The sequence below is a fragment of the Aquarana catesbeiana genome, linkage group LG06 (assembly GCF_042186555.1).
Source record: "Aquarana catesbeiana isolate 2022-GZ linkage group LG06, ASM4218655v1, whole genome shotgun sequence".
Lineage (NCBI taxonomy): Eukaryota > Metazoa > Chordata > Amphibia > Anura > Ranidae > Aquarana > Aquarana catesbeiana.
In genome coordinates, this window is record NC_133329.1 from 312607987 (window position 1) to 312625038 (window position 17052).

Below are 17052 nucleotides of genomic sequence, written 5' to 3' on the forward strand. Positions count from 1 at the left end.
ATGGGCAACAGCAGGCCTAGACCACTTGCAGGCTGGCAAGTCATAAAAGCAAAAGTAGGACAATTCAGTTTCTATATCAGACTCATTATTTTAGATTATTTTCTCTTTTGTCACTGCTGATAATGAATAAATACAATAGCCATCACACCTTAACTAGTGAATGAAGACTACTGACATGATGGGTCATATACTGAGGTAAATGTGGTCAAAGATTTGGGCTGATGATTTTTTATGGAAGTTGGAAATTATTTTTTAGTTCAGTCTCAGGTTAATACTGGGGCTAGACCTATAGTACACCTACCCTCAAAAAATACGTCCCCCGTTTTAAGTTGTCCAACTCACTCGCTTAAAGCCTTAAACATTACCAAAGGCCACAAAACATTTGAATTTATTATAGAAACTTCTGCTTTGGACCTCACATGACCAGATACCTACTGATTTAGTCACATGACTGTATAATTATACTCAGCTGTACTGTTCTTTTGTTTTTATTAGTCAGCTGATCTGGAAGATGCTATGTTTGCTGCACTAGTGAAGGACCGCCCAAAGTTTGTGCGTCTTTTGCTGGAGAATGGTCTAAATCTACACAAGTTTCTGAGCAGTGAAATCCTTAGTGAACTTTTTTCTCAGCATTTTAGTACCCTAGTATTTCGTAATTTGCAGATTGCCAAAAACTCTTACAATGACTCCTTACTCACCTTTGTCTGGAAAATGGTATTGAGCTATCAAAGAAACCGCAAAGAAGAGAGGAACAGCTGTGATGACTCAGACATTCAGGTAAGAGCACTTATAAGTGATAAATACATGCATGCATCACCCCTTTAAATGATCTGCAAAAAAAATAAATGGTTGAACAATTCCAAAGTAAGCCATCAGAAATAGACTTTTACAGGTTTAGTGCTAAAGGCGAAGGCTAACTCTTTTTTATGTAAGTTACCTTTCCTAGCGCATTGTGGCAGCAAACAATGGGATGTGGCTCTGCCCTCACAACCTGATAAGACTGGTAAAATAAATCAAACAGAACTGGCTTGCAGCATTCTCTTTTCTGTCCTTGCCTGATCAGGACTGGAGTTGCAACGTATCCCTTACTGCTTGTTGCCCCCGACAAGTTCAGCCTCTCCTGGGTGGAAGTCCTTCCTGTACTGCCTCTAAATAATCTATATGGTTGGAGCCCCATTCTGGTGGTCTTGGAGGCATGGCCTGTCAAAAAAAGCTTTAAACAAGCTTTGGAGTGAGTGGCAGCATTTTCCCTTTGTTTTTCCTTTCTTTTCTCTGTTTGTCAGTGTTTTCTCTGCACCCATTTGTGTTGTGGGCATTTGCCATTTCCAAGATGGCAGCAGCAGTGGAAGTACACTTTGAGCATGGATGACAGGAAGTGATGCAGCCACTGTAGGCACTTTTTCCTGGCTTGCCTTTTTGCAAGATAGTGCTGGGAACCAAGGCCGCAATCTGAACATGCTCGGGCAGGTGATATCATCACTGATGGCCAGGGGTGCCATTTAAGGCATTTTCTTGGCAACACATGAAAGTGTTCCCTTCTCTTGCATGCTGGATGCTTATGTGGTCATTGTCTGCAGGTATTATTTCCCTCTTCCTATCTCAGGCTCCTTCTCTATGCTTGCTCTAGGATCTCAGTGTCATGCTGTTTTTCATTTCAGTCTGCTGCTTTACCTTGTTGCTATGGGGAACGCTGCCCAGTCAGACCACCCATTGCCTGTAAAGAAGTGATTAGGCAAGTACTGAAGATTTTGAGAAAAAGAGAGCATCTGGTCCCAATGCTGTTGTAATATCTACAGCCCTGCAAAGACCTCAAGATGAAGGTGGCCCTCTAAAGGCCAAAATAAGTTGCTATCAAAGCACAAACATTCCAGGCAATGTTTATAAAGGTCATCATCTCGCCTCTCATAATTGCTCTCCATGTACAAAACATCACAGGTTACCAGCCCTAATAGTTGCTGGGTTTGTAGTGGAACGTTGTTGCCTGACAAGCTCGTACATCAAGTCTGCTTGGAGGAAGTGGCCTACAGCCCTGCAAGGACCTCAAGATGGAGGGAGCCTTCTAAAGGCCAAAACAAGTCACCATCTAGGCACAGACATTCCAGGCAATGTTGATCAAGGATATAATCTCGCCTCTCATTATCATTGCTCCCCATCTACAAAACATGCCAGCCCTAACAGTTGCTGGGTTTGTGGAGGAAAGTTATTGCCTGGTAAGCTAGTATATCAAGTCCTCTTGGAGGAAGCAGCGATAGACAAAAAGCGGCTGTCAGGGAAGTAGCAGATTAATGAATTGGCCAAAGAGTCAATACAGGAAGCCTCTACTCCTAAGGTGGCAGCTGAATTGCCTGGCATTTCTAGCCAGAGCCAGCAGGTAACATCCGAATTGGAAAGTTCATCGGAGGACAAAGACATTAAAGGGGCTAAAGGCTTTGACTTATGCTTAATAGAGCCTTTTGCAAGGGTAGTTAAGGAGGCAATCGCCTGTAATGAAGTGACAGAAACTCTCCACAAGGTTAGAAAGTACTTCCCAAATCTCAAGAAAGATCTGGTCTCATTTCCCTTCATTGAGGTACTGGAGGAGTTAATCTAGGAAGAATGGCAGGGGCCAGAGGAAAATGCCTGTATGAATCACAGGTTGTCAAAACTGAATCCTCTGAAAGAGCCAAAAGCCAATCTGCTGCTGTCGCCTCTGATGGTGGATGCATCACTAATGCAACTGGCAAGACGTGTCACCTTGCGGTTACGTTCAAGGACGCTCTAGACTGAAATTTAGATCTAGATCTGAAGTGCTCTTATATAGCATCTGGAGGTGCCTGCAGAACAGCAATACCATTTGCAGCGGTAGGCAGAACAATACTGAGTTGGATGGCTAATTAAAAAAGCTCTTCTGGAGACAGTGGAGAGAGAGAAGGTGGTAACAGCTTTGTAAGAGCTGAAGTTGGTGGGAGACTTTGTAGCTGAAGCGGCAGTAGACATCATTAGATGTTCTTCAAGAGCGATGCTGTCTGGGGTGTGAGGAATTAGCTCAGCAGAGTGTTCTACATGTCTCCCTGGATGAGTGCAAAGTACAGTGAAAAGACACAGCAGGAACTTGGTAAAACACACTTGAAGTTTATTTACAAAGTCTGTGTCCATACAGTACGGGCACCAAAAGGGCAAAATAAAACAAAAACAGAAGATTATTATTATTATTATATAGGATCTATTTAGTGCTGACAGTTTACACAGTGCCTTACAACATTAGGGCAGACAGTACAACTAAAATACAATTCAATACAGGGGGGAATCAGAGCCCTGCTCATTGGACCTTCTGACAGATTGGGGTAGCAAATTCCAGAGGATGGGCGAGGCTGGGGAGAAGTCCTGGAGGCGGATATGGGAGGAGGTGATGAGGGAGCTAGAGAGCAGGAGGTTTTGGGAGGAAAGAAGAGGGCGATTAGGTTGGTATTTTGAGACTAGGCTAGTGATGTAGCTGGGGGCAGAGTTGTGGATGGCTTTGTAACTCATTGTTAGTATTTTGAATTAAGTTGGGTGAGTGGCAGCCCATGGAGGGATTGGCAGAGAGGGGTAGCAGACATTGAGCGGTTTGTAAGGTGGATGAGTCTGGCAGCAGCATTCATGATGGACTGAAGGGGGGATAGTCTATTTAAAGGTAAGCCAATGAGGAGGGAGTTGCAGTAGTCAAGGCGAGAGATAACCAGGGAGTGAATCAAGAGCTTTGTGGTTCCATTGGTTAGAAAGGGACATAGTTTAGAAATGTTGCAGAGGTTGAGACGGCAAGCTTTGGAAAGTGATTGGATGTGGGGCCGAAAGGAGAGTTCAGAGTCCAGGATAACACCTAGCATGCTGACATGTGGGGATGGGTGGATGGTTGTGCTATTGCTCTTGACAGAAAAGTCAGGGGAAGAGGCATGTGGGGGAGGAAATATAAGCTCGGTTTTGGACAAGTTGGGTTTGAGGAAGTAGTGTGACATTCATACAGATATGTCTGTTAGTAAGTTAGTGATGCGTGAGGAGACTGATGGAGTGAGTTGAGGGGTGGAGAGATAGATTTGTGTGTCGTCAGCGTAGAAATGATATTGAAAGCCGTGAGAGGCTATCAGCTGACCCAGGGAAGAGGTGTAGATTGAAAATAAAAGAGGTTCAAGAACAGAACCTTGGGGGACCCCGACAGAGAAGGGAAGAGGAGTGGAGGAAGTAGAATTGTAAGTGACACTGAAAGTTCGTTGGGATAGGTAGGATGAGAGCCACTGAAGAGCACAGTCACGGAGACCGAGGGAGTAAAGTTTTTTGAGGAGGAGGGGGTGGTCAACCGTGTCAAAGGCATCTAAAAAGGTCCAGAAGTAGGAGTACAGAATAGTGTCCGTTGGTTTTTGCAGTTAGTAGGTCATTTGTGAGTTTTAAAAGAGCAGTTTCTGTGGAGTGTTGAGGGCGAAATCTAGATTGAAGGGGATTAAGAAAGTTATTTTTGATGAGGTGGTCACTCAGTTGGTTGTAAACCAGGCATTCAAGGAGTTTAGAGGAAAAGGGGAGCAAGAAGATAGGGCGTATGTTGTTAAGATTGGTAGGGTCCAAGGACAGCTTTTTAAGTATGGGGGTGACCAGTGCATGTTTTAGAGCATTAGGGAAAATGCCAGAGGTGAGGGAGAGATTGAAGATGTGGGTTAGAGAGTGTAGGATAGAGTCAGAGGGCGACTGTAGTATTTGAGAGGGACAGGGACAGGTTGTTAGGTGAAAATAAATCCTTGCCATGTTGGGCGGCTAACAACACTGGAACCTAACTACCTGTCCTGGAGCAACCTTCTGCTGTTCTGGAACCTGACTGTCACACAAAATAAATCATAATTGTCGTTTAGTCTCATAGACTTAATCTCACCCTATAAGCAAATGGCTGCTCCCCAGTCTGTCCTGCACAAAGATCTAGTTCTAGGATGGAGCATCCTCCCTAAGCAGCCTGGGAGTTTTGTAAAGCCCAGAGTACTAGACCTGTTTCAGCTGAGCTTGTTAACCCCTCAGTGAGCCAAGCAAGCTCACCACACAGCACAAAAAGAAAAACAGTATATTGCTTGAATCTGGGACAAATATACCTCCCATCCTGGACACAACTTGTAGTTTTCCCTGGCTTCCAGTCACAGCGGTCACAGCAAGGAGGGCATTATGGCTGAGGCCTGGGTCGGTGGATCCCGCTTTAAAATCAAACTGGTGCAAGTTACCTGACGACTATTCCCAAGACCTTCTTTTTCCAGGAGACTTAAAGCGGGGTTCCCATTTAAAACAAAAAAAAAATTAAAAGTCAGCAGCTAAAAATACTGCAGCTGCTGACTTTTAATCGGACACTTACCTGTCCCAGGGTCCAGCTTCACAGCCAGGCACCCACTGTGCATGCGCGTGCCGCGTGGCACGCCGTGACTGGCCCCCGCAATCATCTGGGACCGGTCACGTGTCCCAGATGTTTGACAAGAGGGATGGTGGAGAGTCGATCTCCCTTCCGAGGGAAGTGACGTCAGGAGCCCAGGCACCGAAGGAGGCAGACTACGAGGGACCCCCTAGCAATAGGCATTTAGAGTTGAGTAAAAGAAAATTTTTCTCCAAATGTTTTTTTTTTTTATCTTTTTAAGCACATTACTAATTTTTTTTTTTGGGGGTGGAACTCCACTTTAAGAGCGCATTTAACCAGGCCAGTGGCAACTTGGTGGACAGCACAGTGACGAGTGTCTTCTAAGGTTATTTGCAAGTCAGCAACATAGTCCTCCCGGAACACCTTCATCACACATTATTAGGTGAACCCAGCTCAGTTCACGACAGTAAAACTTGGAAAATTTGTTATGCAGACGCATACTTATGCTGCTGATCATTAAAAAAAAAATTCTTGCGCCCTCCCGTCTGGTGAGTTAGTTCCCATTGTATGCTGCTATGATGCGCCAGGAAAATTGAAAATCATATACTCACCTTACCGTAATTTTCCTTTCCTGGTGCAGCTTTACAGCAGCATACAGATTCTCACCCAAATGGTGAGAATTACAGAGAATACTGCGAGCTGGGTCTGTCTTTGATTTGAGCCACAACCCATTGTATCCTGCTGTGAAGATGCACCAGGAAAGGAAAACAATGAAAAGGTGAGTATACAATTTTCAGTTTTTGCAAGAGCATGTTACATAGTACACTAATGACTGGATTCACTAATGACTGAGTCTTCTCTAATCGCAGTGTTTAACTGTTTGGCCATAAAACCCAACCTTGTATTTTTTTCATTGTATGGTCAGTTTCTAAAACACAGATTTTCTTTAATAACAGAAATGGAATTCCATTTTCACTTTGAGTCACTATGGATTACTTAAGTGTTATTTGCACAAGTTTATTACATAAAAATATAACTATAAAATAGATTTTCATTTGTAGCATTCTGGTTATGGAAGTATAAAAAATAAAATTATAAATATGTAACAGATAAGAATACTTTATATCAGGGGTAGGCAACCTTATAAGGGGTGGAGATCTACCTAACCGACATAGAAGAAGTCAAAGCTCACCGGGCACAGTGTCGACTCCTCACACCTGATTTAAACTTTGAATTGAGTACTACAGCGTTGCAATTGCTTGTACTTGGTTTAAATCATGTGGTGAGGAGGCAACATATTGCCTCCTCACAACCTGTCAAATACACTCAGTTCGTTTTTCAGAAGAGCAGCACTGCGGGTGTAGTGCATCTGTGACCCTCCTGGGTTAGTTGCGCTTTGCCAAAGGATGGCGGGTCAGCAAGCTACCAGTCACCTGGCCATGATCTACTGGTTGCTGATCCCCACTTTACATTGAGCTACATACCAAAATCTGATCAGAGAAAATTGGCTCTATGTCCCTTTCATTGTTGTCATAATTTGGGCACCTACTTTTCACATCTGCTGACCATAGGCGTGCGCACAGAGTGTGCCAGGTGTGCCTGGGCATACCCTAATCACCCTGTGTTATGCAGATTCCCCCTGCTGCCCAGGTCCCTCCACGTGCCTCCCCCACCCCATAGAGCTGCCAGCTTACTGCTGGCTGCTGTGGGGGATGTTTCAGGATGGAGAGTGGGGGAAGGGGCTGGTGCAACTGAGGCTGCATCGAAAAGGACTCGGGAATCTCTGTCCTCAGTCCCTTTCTCTGTTTCAAAAGTGAAACATCAGGGGTCTGTTTATATCCCCTGATATTTCACCAAAGCCCCCCAACAGGGCCCCTAAAACAATTATAATATAATATTGTAAAAAAATAAATAATAATATTGTGAAAAAAAAAAAAACAAATTGTAAAAAATACTAAAAAATATATATATATATAGATCGATCTATCTATCTATCTATCTATCTATCTATCTATCTATCTATCTATCTATCTATCTATCTATCTATCTATCTATCTATCTATCTATCTATGTATATATATATACACACACACACACACACACAGGCATGTGTATTTGAGCTTTGGGGTGCACATCCTAATGCAATAGGCTACGCACACCTATGCTGCTGACTGTTTACAAAGCTCCACCCCGGTCATTGTGAGCAGCTACTACTGGTCAGTAATGTTTTTTTCTTTAGTTTTTTTTTCCATATTAATATTTTATCTTGATAGGTAGAAAGTGTTTATTAAATAGAACAAAAAGCATAGCTGAATAATTAACTTTCGTTTTGAATTGTTGCCTTAAAATGATGTATGACAGTATTGTAATAGATGAATAACTTTACATATTTTTTTCTTTATTCAGGATCTCACACCAATAATCAAACATCCCATCCAGGTTTTGTTCATATGGGCTATACTGCAGAACAAGAGAGAGCTGTCTAAAGTAATATGGGAGCAGGTAACATAGCATTGGTTTACATTTTCAGTTTATAGCACAGATTTCCTTGTGTAAACTACATTAAGGGTCCAGCCTACCTTGAATTGGTATTTCAGATGTTGGCACACTCAGGAAGGCCTAATTTTCCATAAAGCTTGTGTCCTCCATTGGTGAGCATTCCCTGCTGGAGTTCCCATGTCTTCTGTGTCTTGTCAGGTCTCAATATTAAGACTTTGCTTTATGATCACATTAAAGAGGCTCTTTTGAGGAAAAGGAATGCTGCAGGTATGAAATGCAGGCATGTAAAAGTATACATATCTGCAGCTGGCCCCAAACCCTCATGTGGCAGCGGAATTTTGTGCCATTCAGACAGGCAAGGCTTCAACACATTCTGACAAAGCACGCCTACCACTTTCCTGCAGATTACTTTTAGTCGCTGAGGCTGCCCATTATAATCATGGGTCAATAGAAATGTGTGGTTGTTGTTCTTATCAGCATGCTTTGACATAAGAGTTTGTTAAGCTGCAGTTGGTACAGTATATAGGTGTCTGCACTTCATGCCTGTGTTTCATCAGATTAAGCGACCCGTCAGAATTTGTAACGGAAGTGAAGTTCTGTCGCTGCCATCTTGCTATACCCCGCACTGGTCCACAGTAAGGATACAGTGAGAAGGCGGCAAGCGGACATGTTGTTACACTCATTGGAGTCTGGCATTTCACACTTATTTTTACCACTAAATGGAGCTTATATAGTGACATTCAGTGTTTTTTAACCAGTCTGACTATTTTGATGTTGAATTGTAAAAGCAGCGACAAGCCTGCTGATCTCACAGGTTTGCTGATCTGGCAGAACAACGCTGATTTTGCAATTTAACATCAAAACAGTCAGACAGATTTGCAAAAACTGTATTTCAGTATATAAGCTCCGTTTAGTGGTAAATATAATTGTGAAATGCCAGACTCCGGTGGGTGTAACAAGATGTTTGCTTGCTGCCTTCTCACTGTATCCTTACTGTGGACGAGTGCGGGGTGTAGCAAGATGGCAGCGACGGAACGTTACTTTTGTTACAGAATCTGACGGGTCGCCTAATCTGACTAAACACCTGCAACAATCTCCATCCTTCACAGAATTTCTTTAACAACCCCTGTAAGGAAAATGCCTAAAACATTCCAGAGTTCCTAATATCACTGCCTTGTCTAGATATATTGTAATACCGGGACACTGGGTAAATGTTTTGGAGAATGACTGACAGTTGTATGGCACTTATATTATACAAACACTCTCATTTTGTATGAAGAAAATAAATTTGGATTAGCGAAGGAACAATCAGAGTAGACTCTAGTATCTGTTACATTTCCATGAGTTTTATTTTAATTGCATCTGTATTTAATACAGTATATGACTGACAAATATCAGAGAGAACCCTGCATATGGTGTACAATAATCTTACCTTCATTCAGCACCTTCAGGTTTAAGCATTTCTTTGGGAATCCCACACACAGTCCATCATTATCACAACCAGGCTTTGCTAATGTTACCTTAACATGTAACTTATTAATAGAATCGGATGAAAGCTCTATCTGTGGAGCTTGTAGGCACATAGCCTCTAGCACCCAAAGCAATGCTCTGCTTGTATCGTCTCTTTTATTCAGAACAACGTCTTGTTTTACTGATCTTAGTCTGGTTAGACAAACTTTCTAAAATTGTGTAAATATACAGTACATATAGAAGAAACTACATTATTATTGGTGTTGGGAAAGGCTACTTCTTTGACTTGTCTTCCTTTGGCATTTAAACAGTTAACATATACGTATTTAACTAAGTATTTAGCCGTTTCCTACATTTAAACTCTCTTAGATTTTATATCATGATTACCATACATCCTTATACATGTTCCTAACTGGTACATAACCTTCACAACTCTAGAAAATGTTTTTTTCTGGCAGACTTCTATGGCAGCATACTTTTGGGTAGCCTCGCCCTCGCTCCTACCCTATAGGACCCCACTCCCATAAATTATCAGGCTGAGCCAGAGGCAGCGTTCCTTTTTTGTCCTCCTCACTCATAGGACCATTTTGTATGAAGTTTCCTACCTTCTGGAAGTCGTGGCGACCGGGGTCTCAGGCGGGACAGACACAGGGATTTCAGGAGCGTCCTGTGGTGTCCAGAAGTTTCCAGGATGGCTCCAGTAGTCACTGAGTCCCCAGCTAACAGCAGGGTGGTGAATGGCACACATGCGTAGAAGATTGACACCTGTAATAACTGGAGCTTTGCCAATGGCAAGCAGTTGTGCCAGGTCAGATGCCCTGCTAACAGCAGGTAACCTCTAAAGTGTGCCCAGCATGATGGTGTGCTCTGCTTTGGTATCCAGGTCACCCTGCAGATGCATCGATTGCTCTGTGGAAGAGTTCCAGGATATGTGAGTGTAGCGCACTACCCCCGTAGGAGCTGCTAGTTAGTTCATTACAGTACATGCTGGTTTAACCCCCGCTTCTTCCACCCCGATGTGGTAATCACAGACATAGTTGAACAGTTCAAACAATAACTTTTATTCCTGATTTGGCAGTAGTGTTACTTGAATGAAGCCAAACGATATAAGTTGCCTCTTGTCTAAGCTGCATGAGTAGTTAGAATCCTCCCTTAACAAACTGGCTCATGCCCCTCTGAAAAGCATGTGGTACTACTGAAATGCTGGGTGTCTCAGGCCTCACCTGCCTTCTCACCTCTGATCACTTGTTCCCTCGCCAGCTCAAGGAAGTCCAAGAACCCCCGATCTACTCAGGTCTGTCTGCAGCCACTTCTTGATTCTTTGTTTTAAAACCTTCCAGCTATGGAGTCTTTGAACCTCCATGTCTTCCAGCTATACTTTGCAGCTCTCCTCCCTCCTGTTTCCTGCTACTTCCCAACTGTACAGCACTTCCAAGTTATACCTAAAGAACGATACTCTGAATAAAGTTCTTTGGGCCGACTGATTGGATTTCTCCTGGGGTATTAATTCTTTAAGGCCCAACTCCTTTCACAGACTTCTTTATTGACCCGTACTCCAACACTCTTTTTAAGGTATTGATTCTCTAAGGCTGAAGGTCTGTACCTCCTCCTCCATGACCCACACTTTAACACCTTTAAGTCTCTTGGAAGCACTGTTTCCATGGGTTTACACTCACTTGTACTCCTGATCAACAGTCCATGTTTGCCATAGAGGGTCGATCACCCAGTCTTCCTCCTGTTAGTTGTAGCAGCTTCCTCCTGATGTCTCCTCCATCTCTCCTCCCCGCATGGCATGTTCCCCTCCCCAGAGGGGAGAGCACCCGAGCTGCATCAGCCCCTACATGCTGTCTTCTTCTATTTCTCCAACTCCTAGAATCCCCCAGGAGCATGTGACCTCCAGTATATATGTATGAACCCGCCCCTGCCCAAACAAATTAAACATTGGACCAGGGCCATACACACTGCCTGTCCTTCAAGCCCTGACCCGCCTCCTTTCCAGAACATTACTCTGAAGAAACATGGGAGGGTTTTCCAGGATGATGATGAACAGGTGGTCACACCCCCCTTTAACCTATAACTCCACCCTAACCCAAATCAAACCTCCAGACCTGTACAAACAGTAAGACCCCTTTCACACCGAGGGCGTTTTGCAGGCGCTATAGCGTTAAAAATAGCGCCTGCAATCCGCCCTTAAACAACTGCTCCATTCAATCCAGTGTGAAAGCCCGAGGGCTTTCACACCGGAGCGGTGCGCTGGCAGGACGTCAGGAAAAGACGCTCCTCCACCGCTGCTCCCCATTAAAACCAATTGGGCAGTGCTGGGATACCGCTGGCAAAATGCCGCTATTGCGGCGCATTGCGGGCGGTTTTAACCTTTTCTCGGCCGCTAGCGGGGGGTAAAAGCGCCCCGTTAGCGGCCGAAATGCGCCGCAAATCCGACGGTAAAGCGGCGTTTTCCCACGGACAATATAGGCGGCTCGGTGTGAAAGGGGTCTAAGGCACTGGTAATTTAACCTGTCTTTTAACCAAAAGGTGGTGGGCGCTACATGAGTATGTTTGGCTTGATCAGTAGAAGGGACCAGGTGGCATGTGGGCTGCTAGGCAGTAAATCCACTTATGTTAAAAAAGAAAACAAATAAATAATAACCAAAATAAAACATATGGAGATGTTTGTGCTCTGGTGTGCATTGTAGCATTTTTATCAAAATTTGGTGCAGTTGCTTTCTGTCTTGAACAGATATTGTTTTAGCAAGGTTTTTCTTTCTGTGTTGGAGGCTCTGTCTAATGAAATCACCTGTGTAGTGATGCTTTGATGTGAGAAGTCTGCAGTGGTAGTATTGCTTTAGCAGTGGTTAACCCCTTAGGGGTTTTCTCTCACCTAGCAAACAAACAACTGTTAATTTGTCCCTCTGTATAGCTTAAGAAACTTCAGCAACTGCAGTTTGAACTGGGAAGGTTATTTAATTCCTGCACGACTTGAGTATCAATTGTACATGTTAGAATATTTCTTTTCTTAAAAATGTGGAGTTCTCCCTCATTGCCGGTTCAAACTGAGGCGACCTGTCAGGCGACTTAGCCTCCTGACAAGTCGCGCTCCATTCAGTGCAATGGAACCATTCTAATCAGAGCGACTCAAGTCACTCCGACTTAGAAAAAGGTTTCTGTTCCGCTTGCGGGCGGCTTCAGAGCAACTTGCATTGACTTCTATTACAGAAGTCATTTTCAAACCGCGTTGAAGCTGTGCTGTACGGGGCATTGCCTATTTTTCCTATGATGTGTAAGCTAGAAGCTTATTCTTGAAGAAAAGGTGCAAATTGAACAGAAGGACAGAACAGCAGAATGCATTGGTGGTCAGCACCTTGCAGTACTGGGTTGCTCAGTTCAAAACCCAACCAGGACACTTCTACCTGCAATGCAGGATGTCATATTAAGACACTTATGGTGAAAAGGTTTTCCAGCATAATGTGTCACCTGTTTGGTTGACGTGGCCTTCATGAGCTTAGCCATATACATAAAGTTGTCATTGGAGGATGCTATGTCCTTCAGGGGTATACTCAATCATTATGATTGGGTGTGTCCTTGGGGGTGTAGCATCTTCTGGTAGTAGCTTTGTGTTGGACTTGTCCCTAAGGGGTATATCTGTCTGCAGTTGCAGCCTGGGAGCCTGCCTTAACCCTTGCCTCTCTTCCAATGCAATGGATGTTGGGATGAAGAATATTAATTCTATCCTAAAGAATAATTCTGGCAAGTGGGACAATCTGGTCTGCATTGCAAGAGTTTACACTGCCCCCTTCAGGGGCTAGCTTTATCTCGATAGCAAATACCTGAAGCTGATTCTAAACGTAGAACAGAGAAGAGGTTGCTTACTGGCCTTTCTCATATTTGTTCCACTAATACGTATCTTATGGGTAACTGGTTGCTCCTCTTTTGATAGGAAGATGCAGCTTTGGTCTCAGATGGTTGGACCCTCAGGCCAAGCACTTCAGGCCATGTTGGTCAATCAGTCACTTTCAAGCCTCTGACTGTGCCAGGAGGAATCCTTTGCTCCAAAAACAATAGACAAGTTCTGCTAGCCAACGTGGTTCTTACCGTCTTTAGGGATGGCAATTCCAATTCCAGCAGATGTGATTTTAAGAGGCGTACTATTGTTGCTCAAAGGGATGCCTATTTCCAACTCCTAGAGCTGTCTTCTGACATACCTCTGTTTCTACATGGGTCAAGATGTCATGCAGCATATATGTCTGCTGGTTGGGTTCTTGATCCACTCCTCCTCTAGACAGGGAATCCTGTGAAGTATAAAGAGGGAGTTCTCAGAACCCTACAAGAGATTGGCTGGCTAGTCTTTCAAAAAGGGTTATGTGACTCCTACGCAAATCCTTGTGTATCTGAGAGGTTAATCCATCACGGTTCAGGATACATAGTTTTTGCCACTAGAGCATACTGGTGGTAGGACGCTGGGTAATCCTGGTTTTCCTTTCTTCACCTGTCAGTGTCTCAATACAATACCTGATGATCAGGACCATGGTCTCTCCTATCCCTATATTGAGGTGTGCTCACTGGAAATGGCTTCCCGTCCGGAAAGGGTTTCCCTGTCGGGAAGTTCTTTTGCCAGTAAAACTCCCTGGTTGGGAAATTATTTTAAACATTTTGTTTTTTTGGTCAGCTCTTTTTTGCTCCCTGGCTTTCTAATCTCCAGTGAGGCTGAACAACATCACAATAGTGTCCTACATCAGGGAGCAGGTCAGAACCTGCAGGGTCAGTCCACTGAGAAGAGGTAGAGATGACTGTGATCTGGGTGGAGTAGAATCTTCTTTATCATCTCTTTTGACTCTACAATTCTGGCAAGAATACATATTCTGTGGCCCAATTGGACAATAAGTGGTTCGTACATCCAGGTTCCTCCAAGTGGATGTTATCTCTGGACAAGATTTCAGAGTTAGATCTCGTTGCATCCCCTCATTGTTACAAGTTGGAAAGCTTTTCCCTAGGGGCCTGGGCCCAGCCCTGGGTGCGGATGCTGTGTCAGATCAGGAAAGGTCTCACAAGCCATATGCTTTCCAGTTCGACCAATATACAGTTCTTTTGGGGGTCTGTTGCTAAAGACCGTGGCAATTTTTGCAGTAATTCCCTATTGGCCAAACAGGCCTTGGTTCCTGCCTTTAATATCGGGGTACCAGATTGAAGTCCTTTTTCTCGGATGAGATCTTCTGTTGTAGAGAGCAATATTCCACCCTTGTTCATCACTTCCAGTTTCTCATTCTGGCAGGAAGAGACTGATCAGGCTTGGCTGTGGTTTTTCTAAGCTAATACTGTATCTATAAATCCTACAAAAGGATTTGAATAGAGCTTGTTCAGTTTGGACTGGTTTGTTTTCTTTGCTTCAGTCCTCAGATCAGGAGCATTCTGGACTTCAACTGATCCTAAAGCTCTCTTAGAGGGTATTTCTCTGCAGTCCCTGTCGTATCCAATGTCTCATGGGTAGACTATCCCTTATTCATCCAATACTTTTTTTAATTTAAAGAGTTTTTATTGCAAAGTAATAAGCATAACAAAACCATTATTATGATACACTTCAGTTTTTCGTATATACAGTATATCAATGGCATATCAAACATCCCTAACACTTAGTACACAGATAAACGTGCATGGTTGTAACATAGCATAGGCATTTGTTATCATCATATGGTGATATAGTCTGGGCCAGTGTGTCAGTGGCCATATCTTTCACACATTTTCCTCACAATAACTTTATACCTCTCAACCAGTCATTATCCAGCCCCCCCCCCCCCCGGTCTACAAGCAACGAAGTTGCCTCAGTTGAACAAGCTCTTTAGGGCTAAGTCCCAAAGTATCAAGCCACGGTGCCCATAGTCTGTCAAATTTCCCAGAGCTCCCCCTGTGTTGGAATATGTACCGTTCCACGATAGGTGTATTGCCCATATGTTGAATCCAGGATTTCACAGTCGGCGGGCTGGAGGATTTTGATCCCATAAGTATTGATTTCCTAGCTTGGAACAAAGATCTAGTGAATGCCGTCCTCATCATTTCCTCTGGGATTGCCACCTCCAATATGCCCAAAAGGCAACACATCAAGAGGAAAATTTGTTTGGAATACCTGGTTAAGCATGGCAAGAATCCCCCCTCCAGTATCTGTGGAGCTTGGGGCAACGCCATAGGAGATGTATCAGGTCCCCCGGCACCAGGGCCGATCCTAGGGTCACAGACACCTGGGTGCAGAAATATTTCTGGCGGCCCCACGTGGGCGTGGTCTTCTTACCAACTCCTCCCCTTTACAAATGTTTCTATGGCAATGACTCAAACACAGAGATGCTCTCCTAAGAAGTCTTCGTTACCCTGGGATCCTCCCATGATCTCTTAACAATAAAGCAAATACAGGAAGAGCGTACACTAATGAGACCTGGAGGGGAGTCTCTCTGATGCACACAGAGAGGGCTTCTGTTAGAGAGTCTGTTAGAGAGAGCCCCCAGACATATTACAGGAGATGGTCAGAGACTGTAGACATGATACAAGAGATGGTCAGAGACTACAGGCATGTTACAAGAGATGGTCAGAGACTACAGACATAGTACAGGAGATGGTCAGAGACTGCAGACATGATACAAGAGATGGTCAGAGACTGCAGACATGATACAAGAGATGGTCAGAGACTGCAGGCATGTTACAGGAGATGGTCAGAGACTGCAGACATACTACAGGAGACAGTCAGAGACTGGAGACATTTTACAAGAGATGGTCAGAGACTGCAGACATAGTACAGGAGATGGTCAGAGAATGCAGACATATTACAGGAGATGGTCAGAGACTGGAGATATAATACAGGAATTGGTCAGAGTCTGCAGACATGACACAAGAGATGGTCAGAGACTTCAGACGTTACAAGAGATGGTCAGAGACTGCAGACATGTTACAAGAGATGGTCAGAAACTGCAGACATGTTACAAGAGATGGTCAGAGACTGCAGACATGTTACAAGAGATGGTCAGAGACTGCAGACATGATACAGGAGATGGTCAGAGAATGCGGACATATTACAGGAGATGGTCAGAGACTGCAGACTTACTACAGGAGACGGTCAGAGACTGCATACATGTTACAAGAGATGGTCAAAGACTGCAGACATACTACAGGAGACAGTCAGAGACTGCAGACATGTTACAAGAGATGGTCAGAGACTGCAGACATAATACAAGAGATGGTCAGAGACTGCAGACATGATACAAGAGATGATCAGAGACTGCAGATATGTTACAAAAGATGGTCAGAGACTGCAGACATAGTAGAGGAGATGGTCAGAAACTGCAGACATGATACAAGAGATGGTCAGAGACTGCAGGCATGTTACAAGAGATGGTCAGAGACTGCAGACATAGTACAGGAGATGGTCAGAGACTGCAGACATATTACAAGAGATGTTTAGAGACTGCAGACATACTACAGGAGACGGTCAGAGATATAATAGAGGAGATGGTCAGAGACTGCAGACATGTTTCAAGAGATGGTCAGAGACTGCAGACATACTACAGAAGATGGTCAGAGACTGCAAACATGTTACAAGAAATGTCCAGAGACTGCAGACATAATACAAGAGATGGTCAGAGACTGCAGACATATTACAAGAGATGTTTAGAGACTGCAGACATACTACAGGAGACGGTCAGAGATATAATAGAGGAGATGGTCAGAGACTGCAGACATGTTTCAAGAGATGGTCAGAGACTGCAGAC

At 43.9% G+C, this 17052-nt stretch overlaps 1 protein-coding gene across 1 annotated transcript in view; it reads left to right on the forward strand.

Annotated features, from left to right (window-relative positions):
- TRPM8 (transient receptor potential cation channel subfamily M member 8) overlaps window positions 1–17052 on the forward strand; it is a 167000-nt gene that overhangs the window by 79264 nt on the left and 70684 nt on the right. The window contains exons 13-14 of the mRNA XM_073634952.1: window positions 496–777; window positions 7745–7840. Of these exons, the coding sequence (XP_073491053.1) occupies window positions 496–777; window positions 7745–7840 (378 nt within the window). The remainder of the gene's footprint in view (window positions 1–495; window positions 778–7744; window positions 7841–17052) is intronic.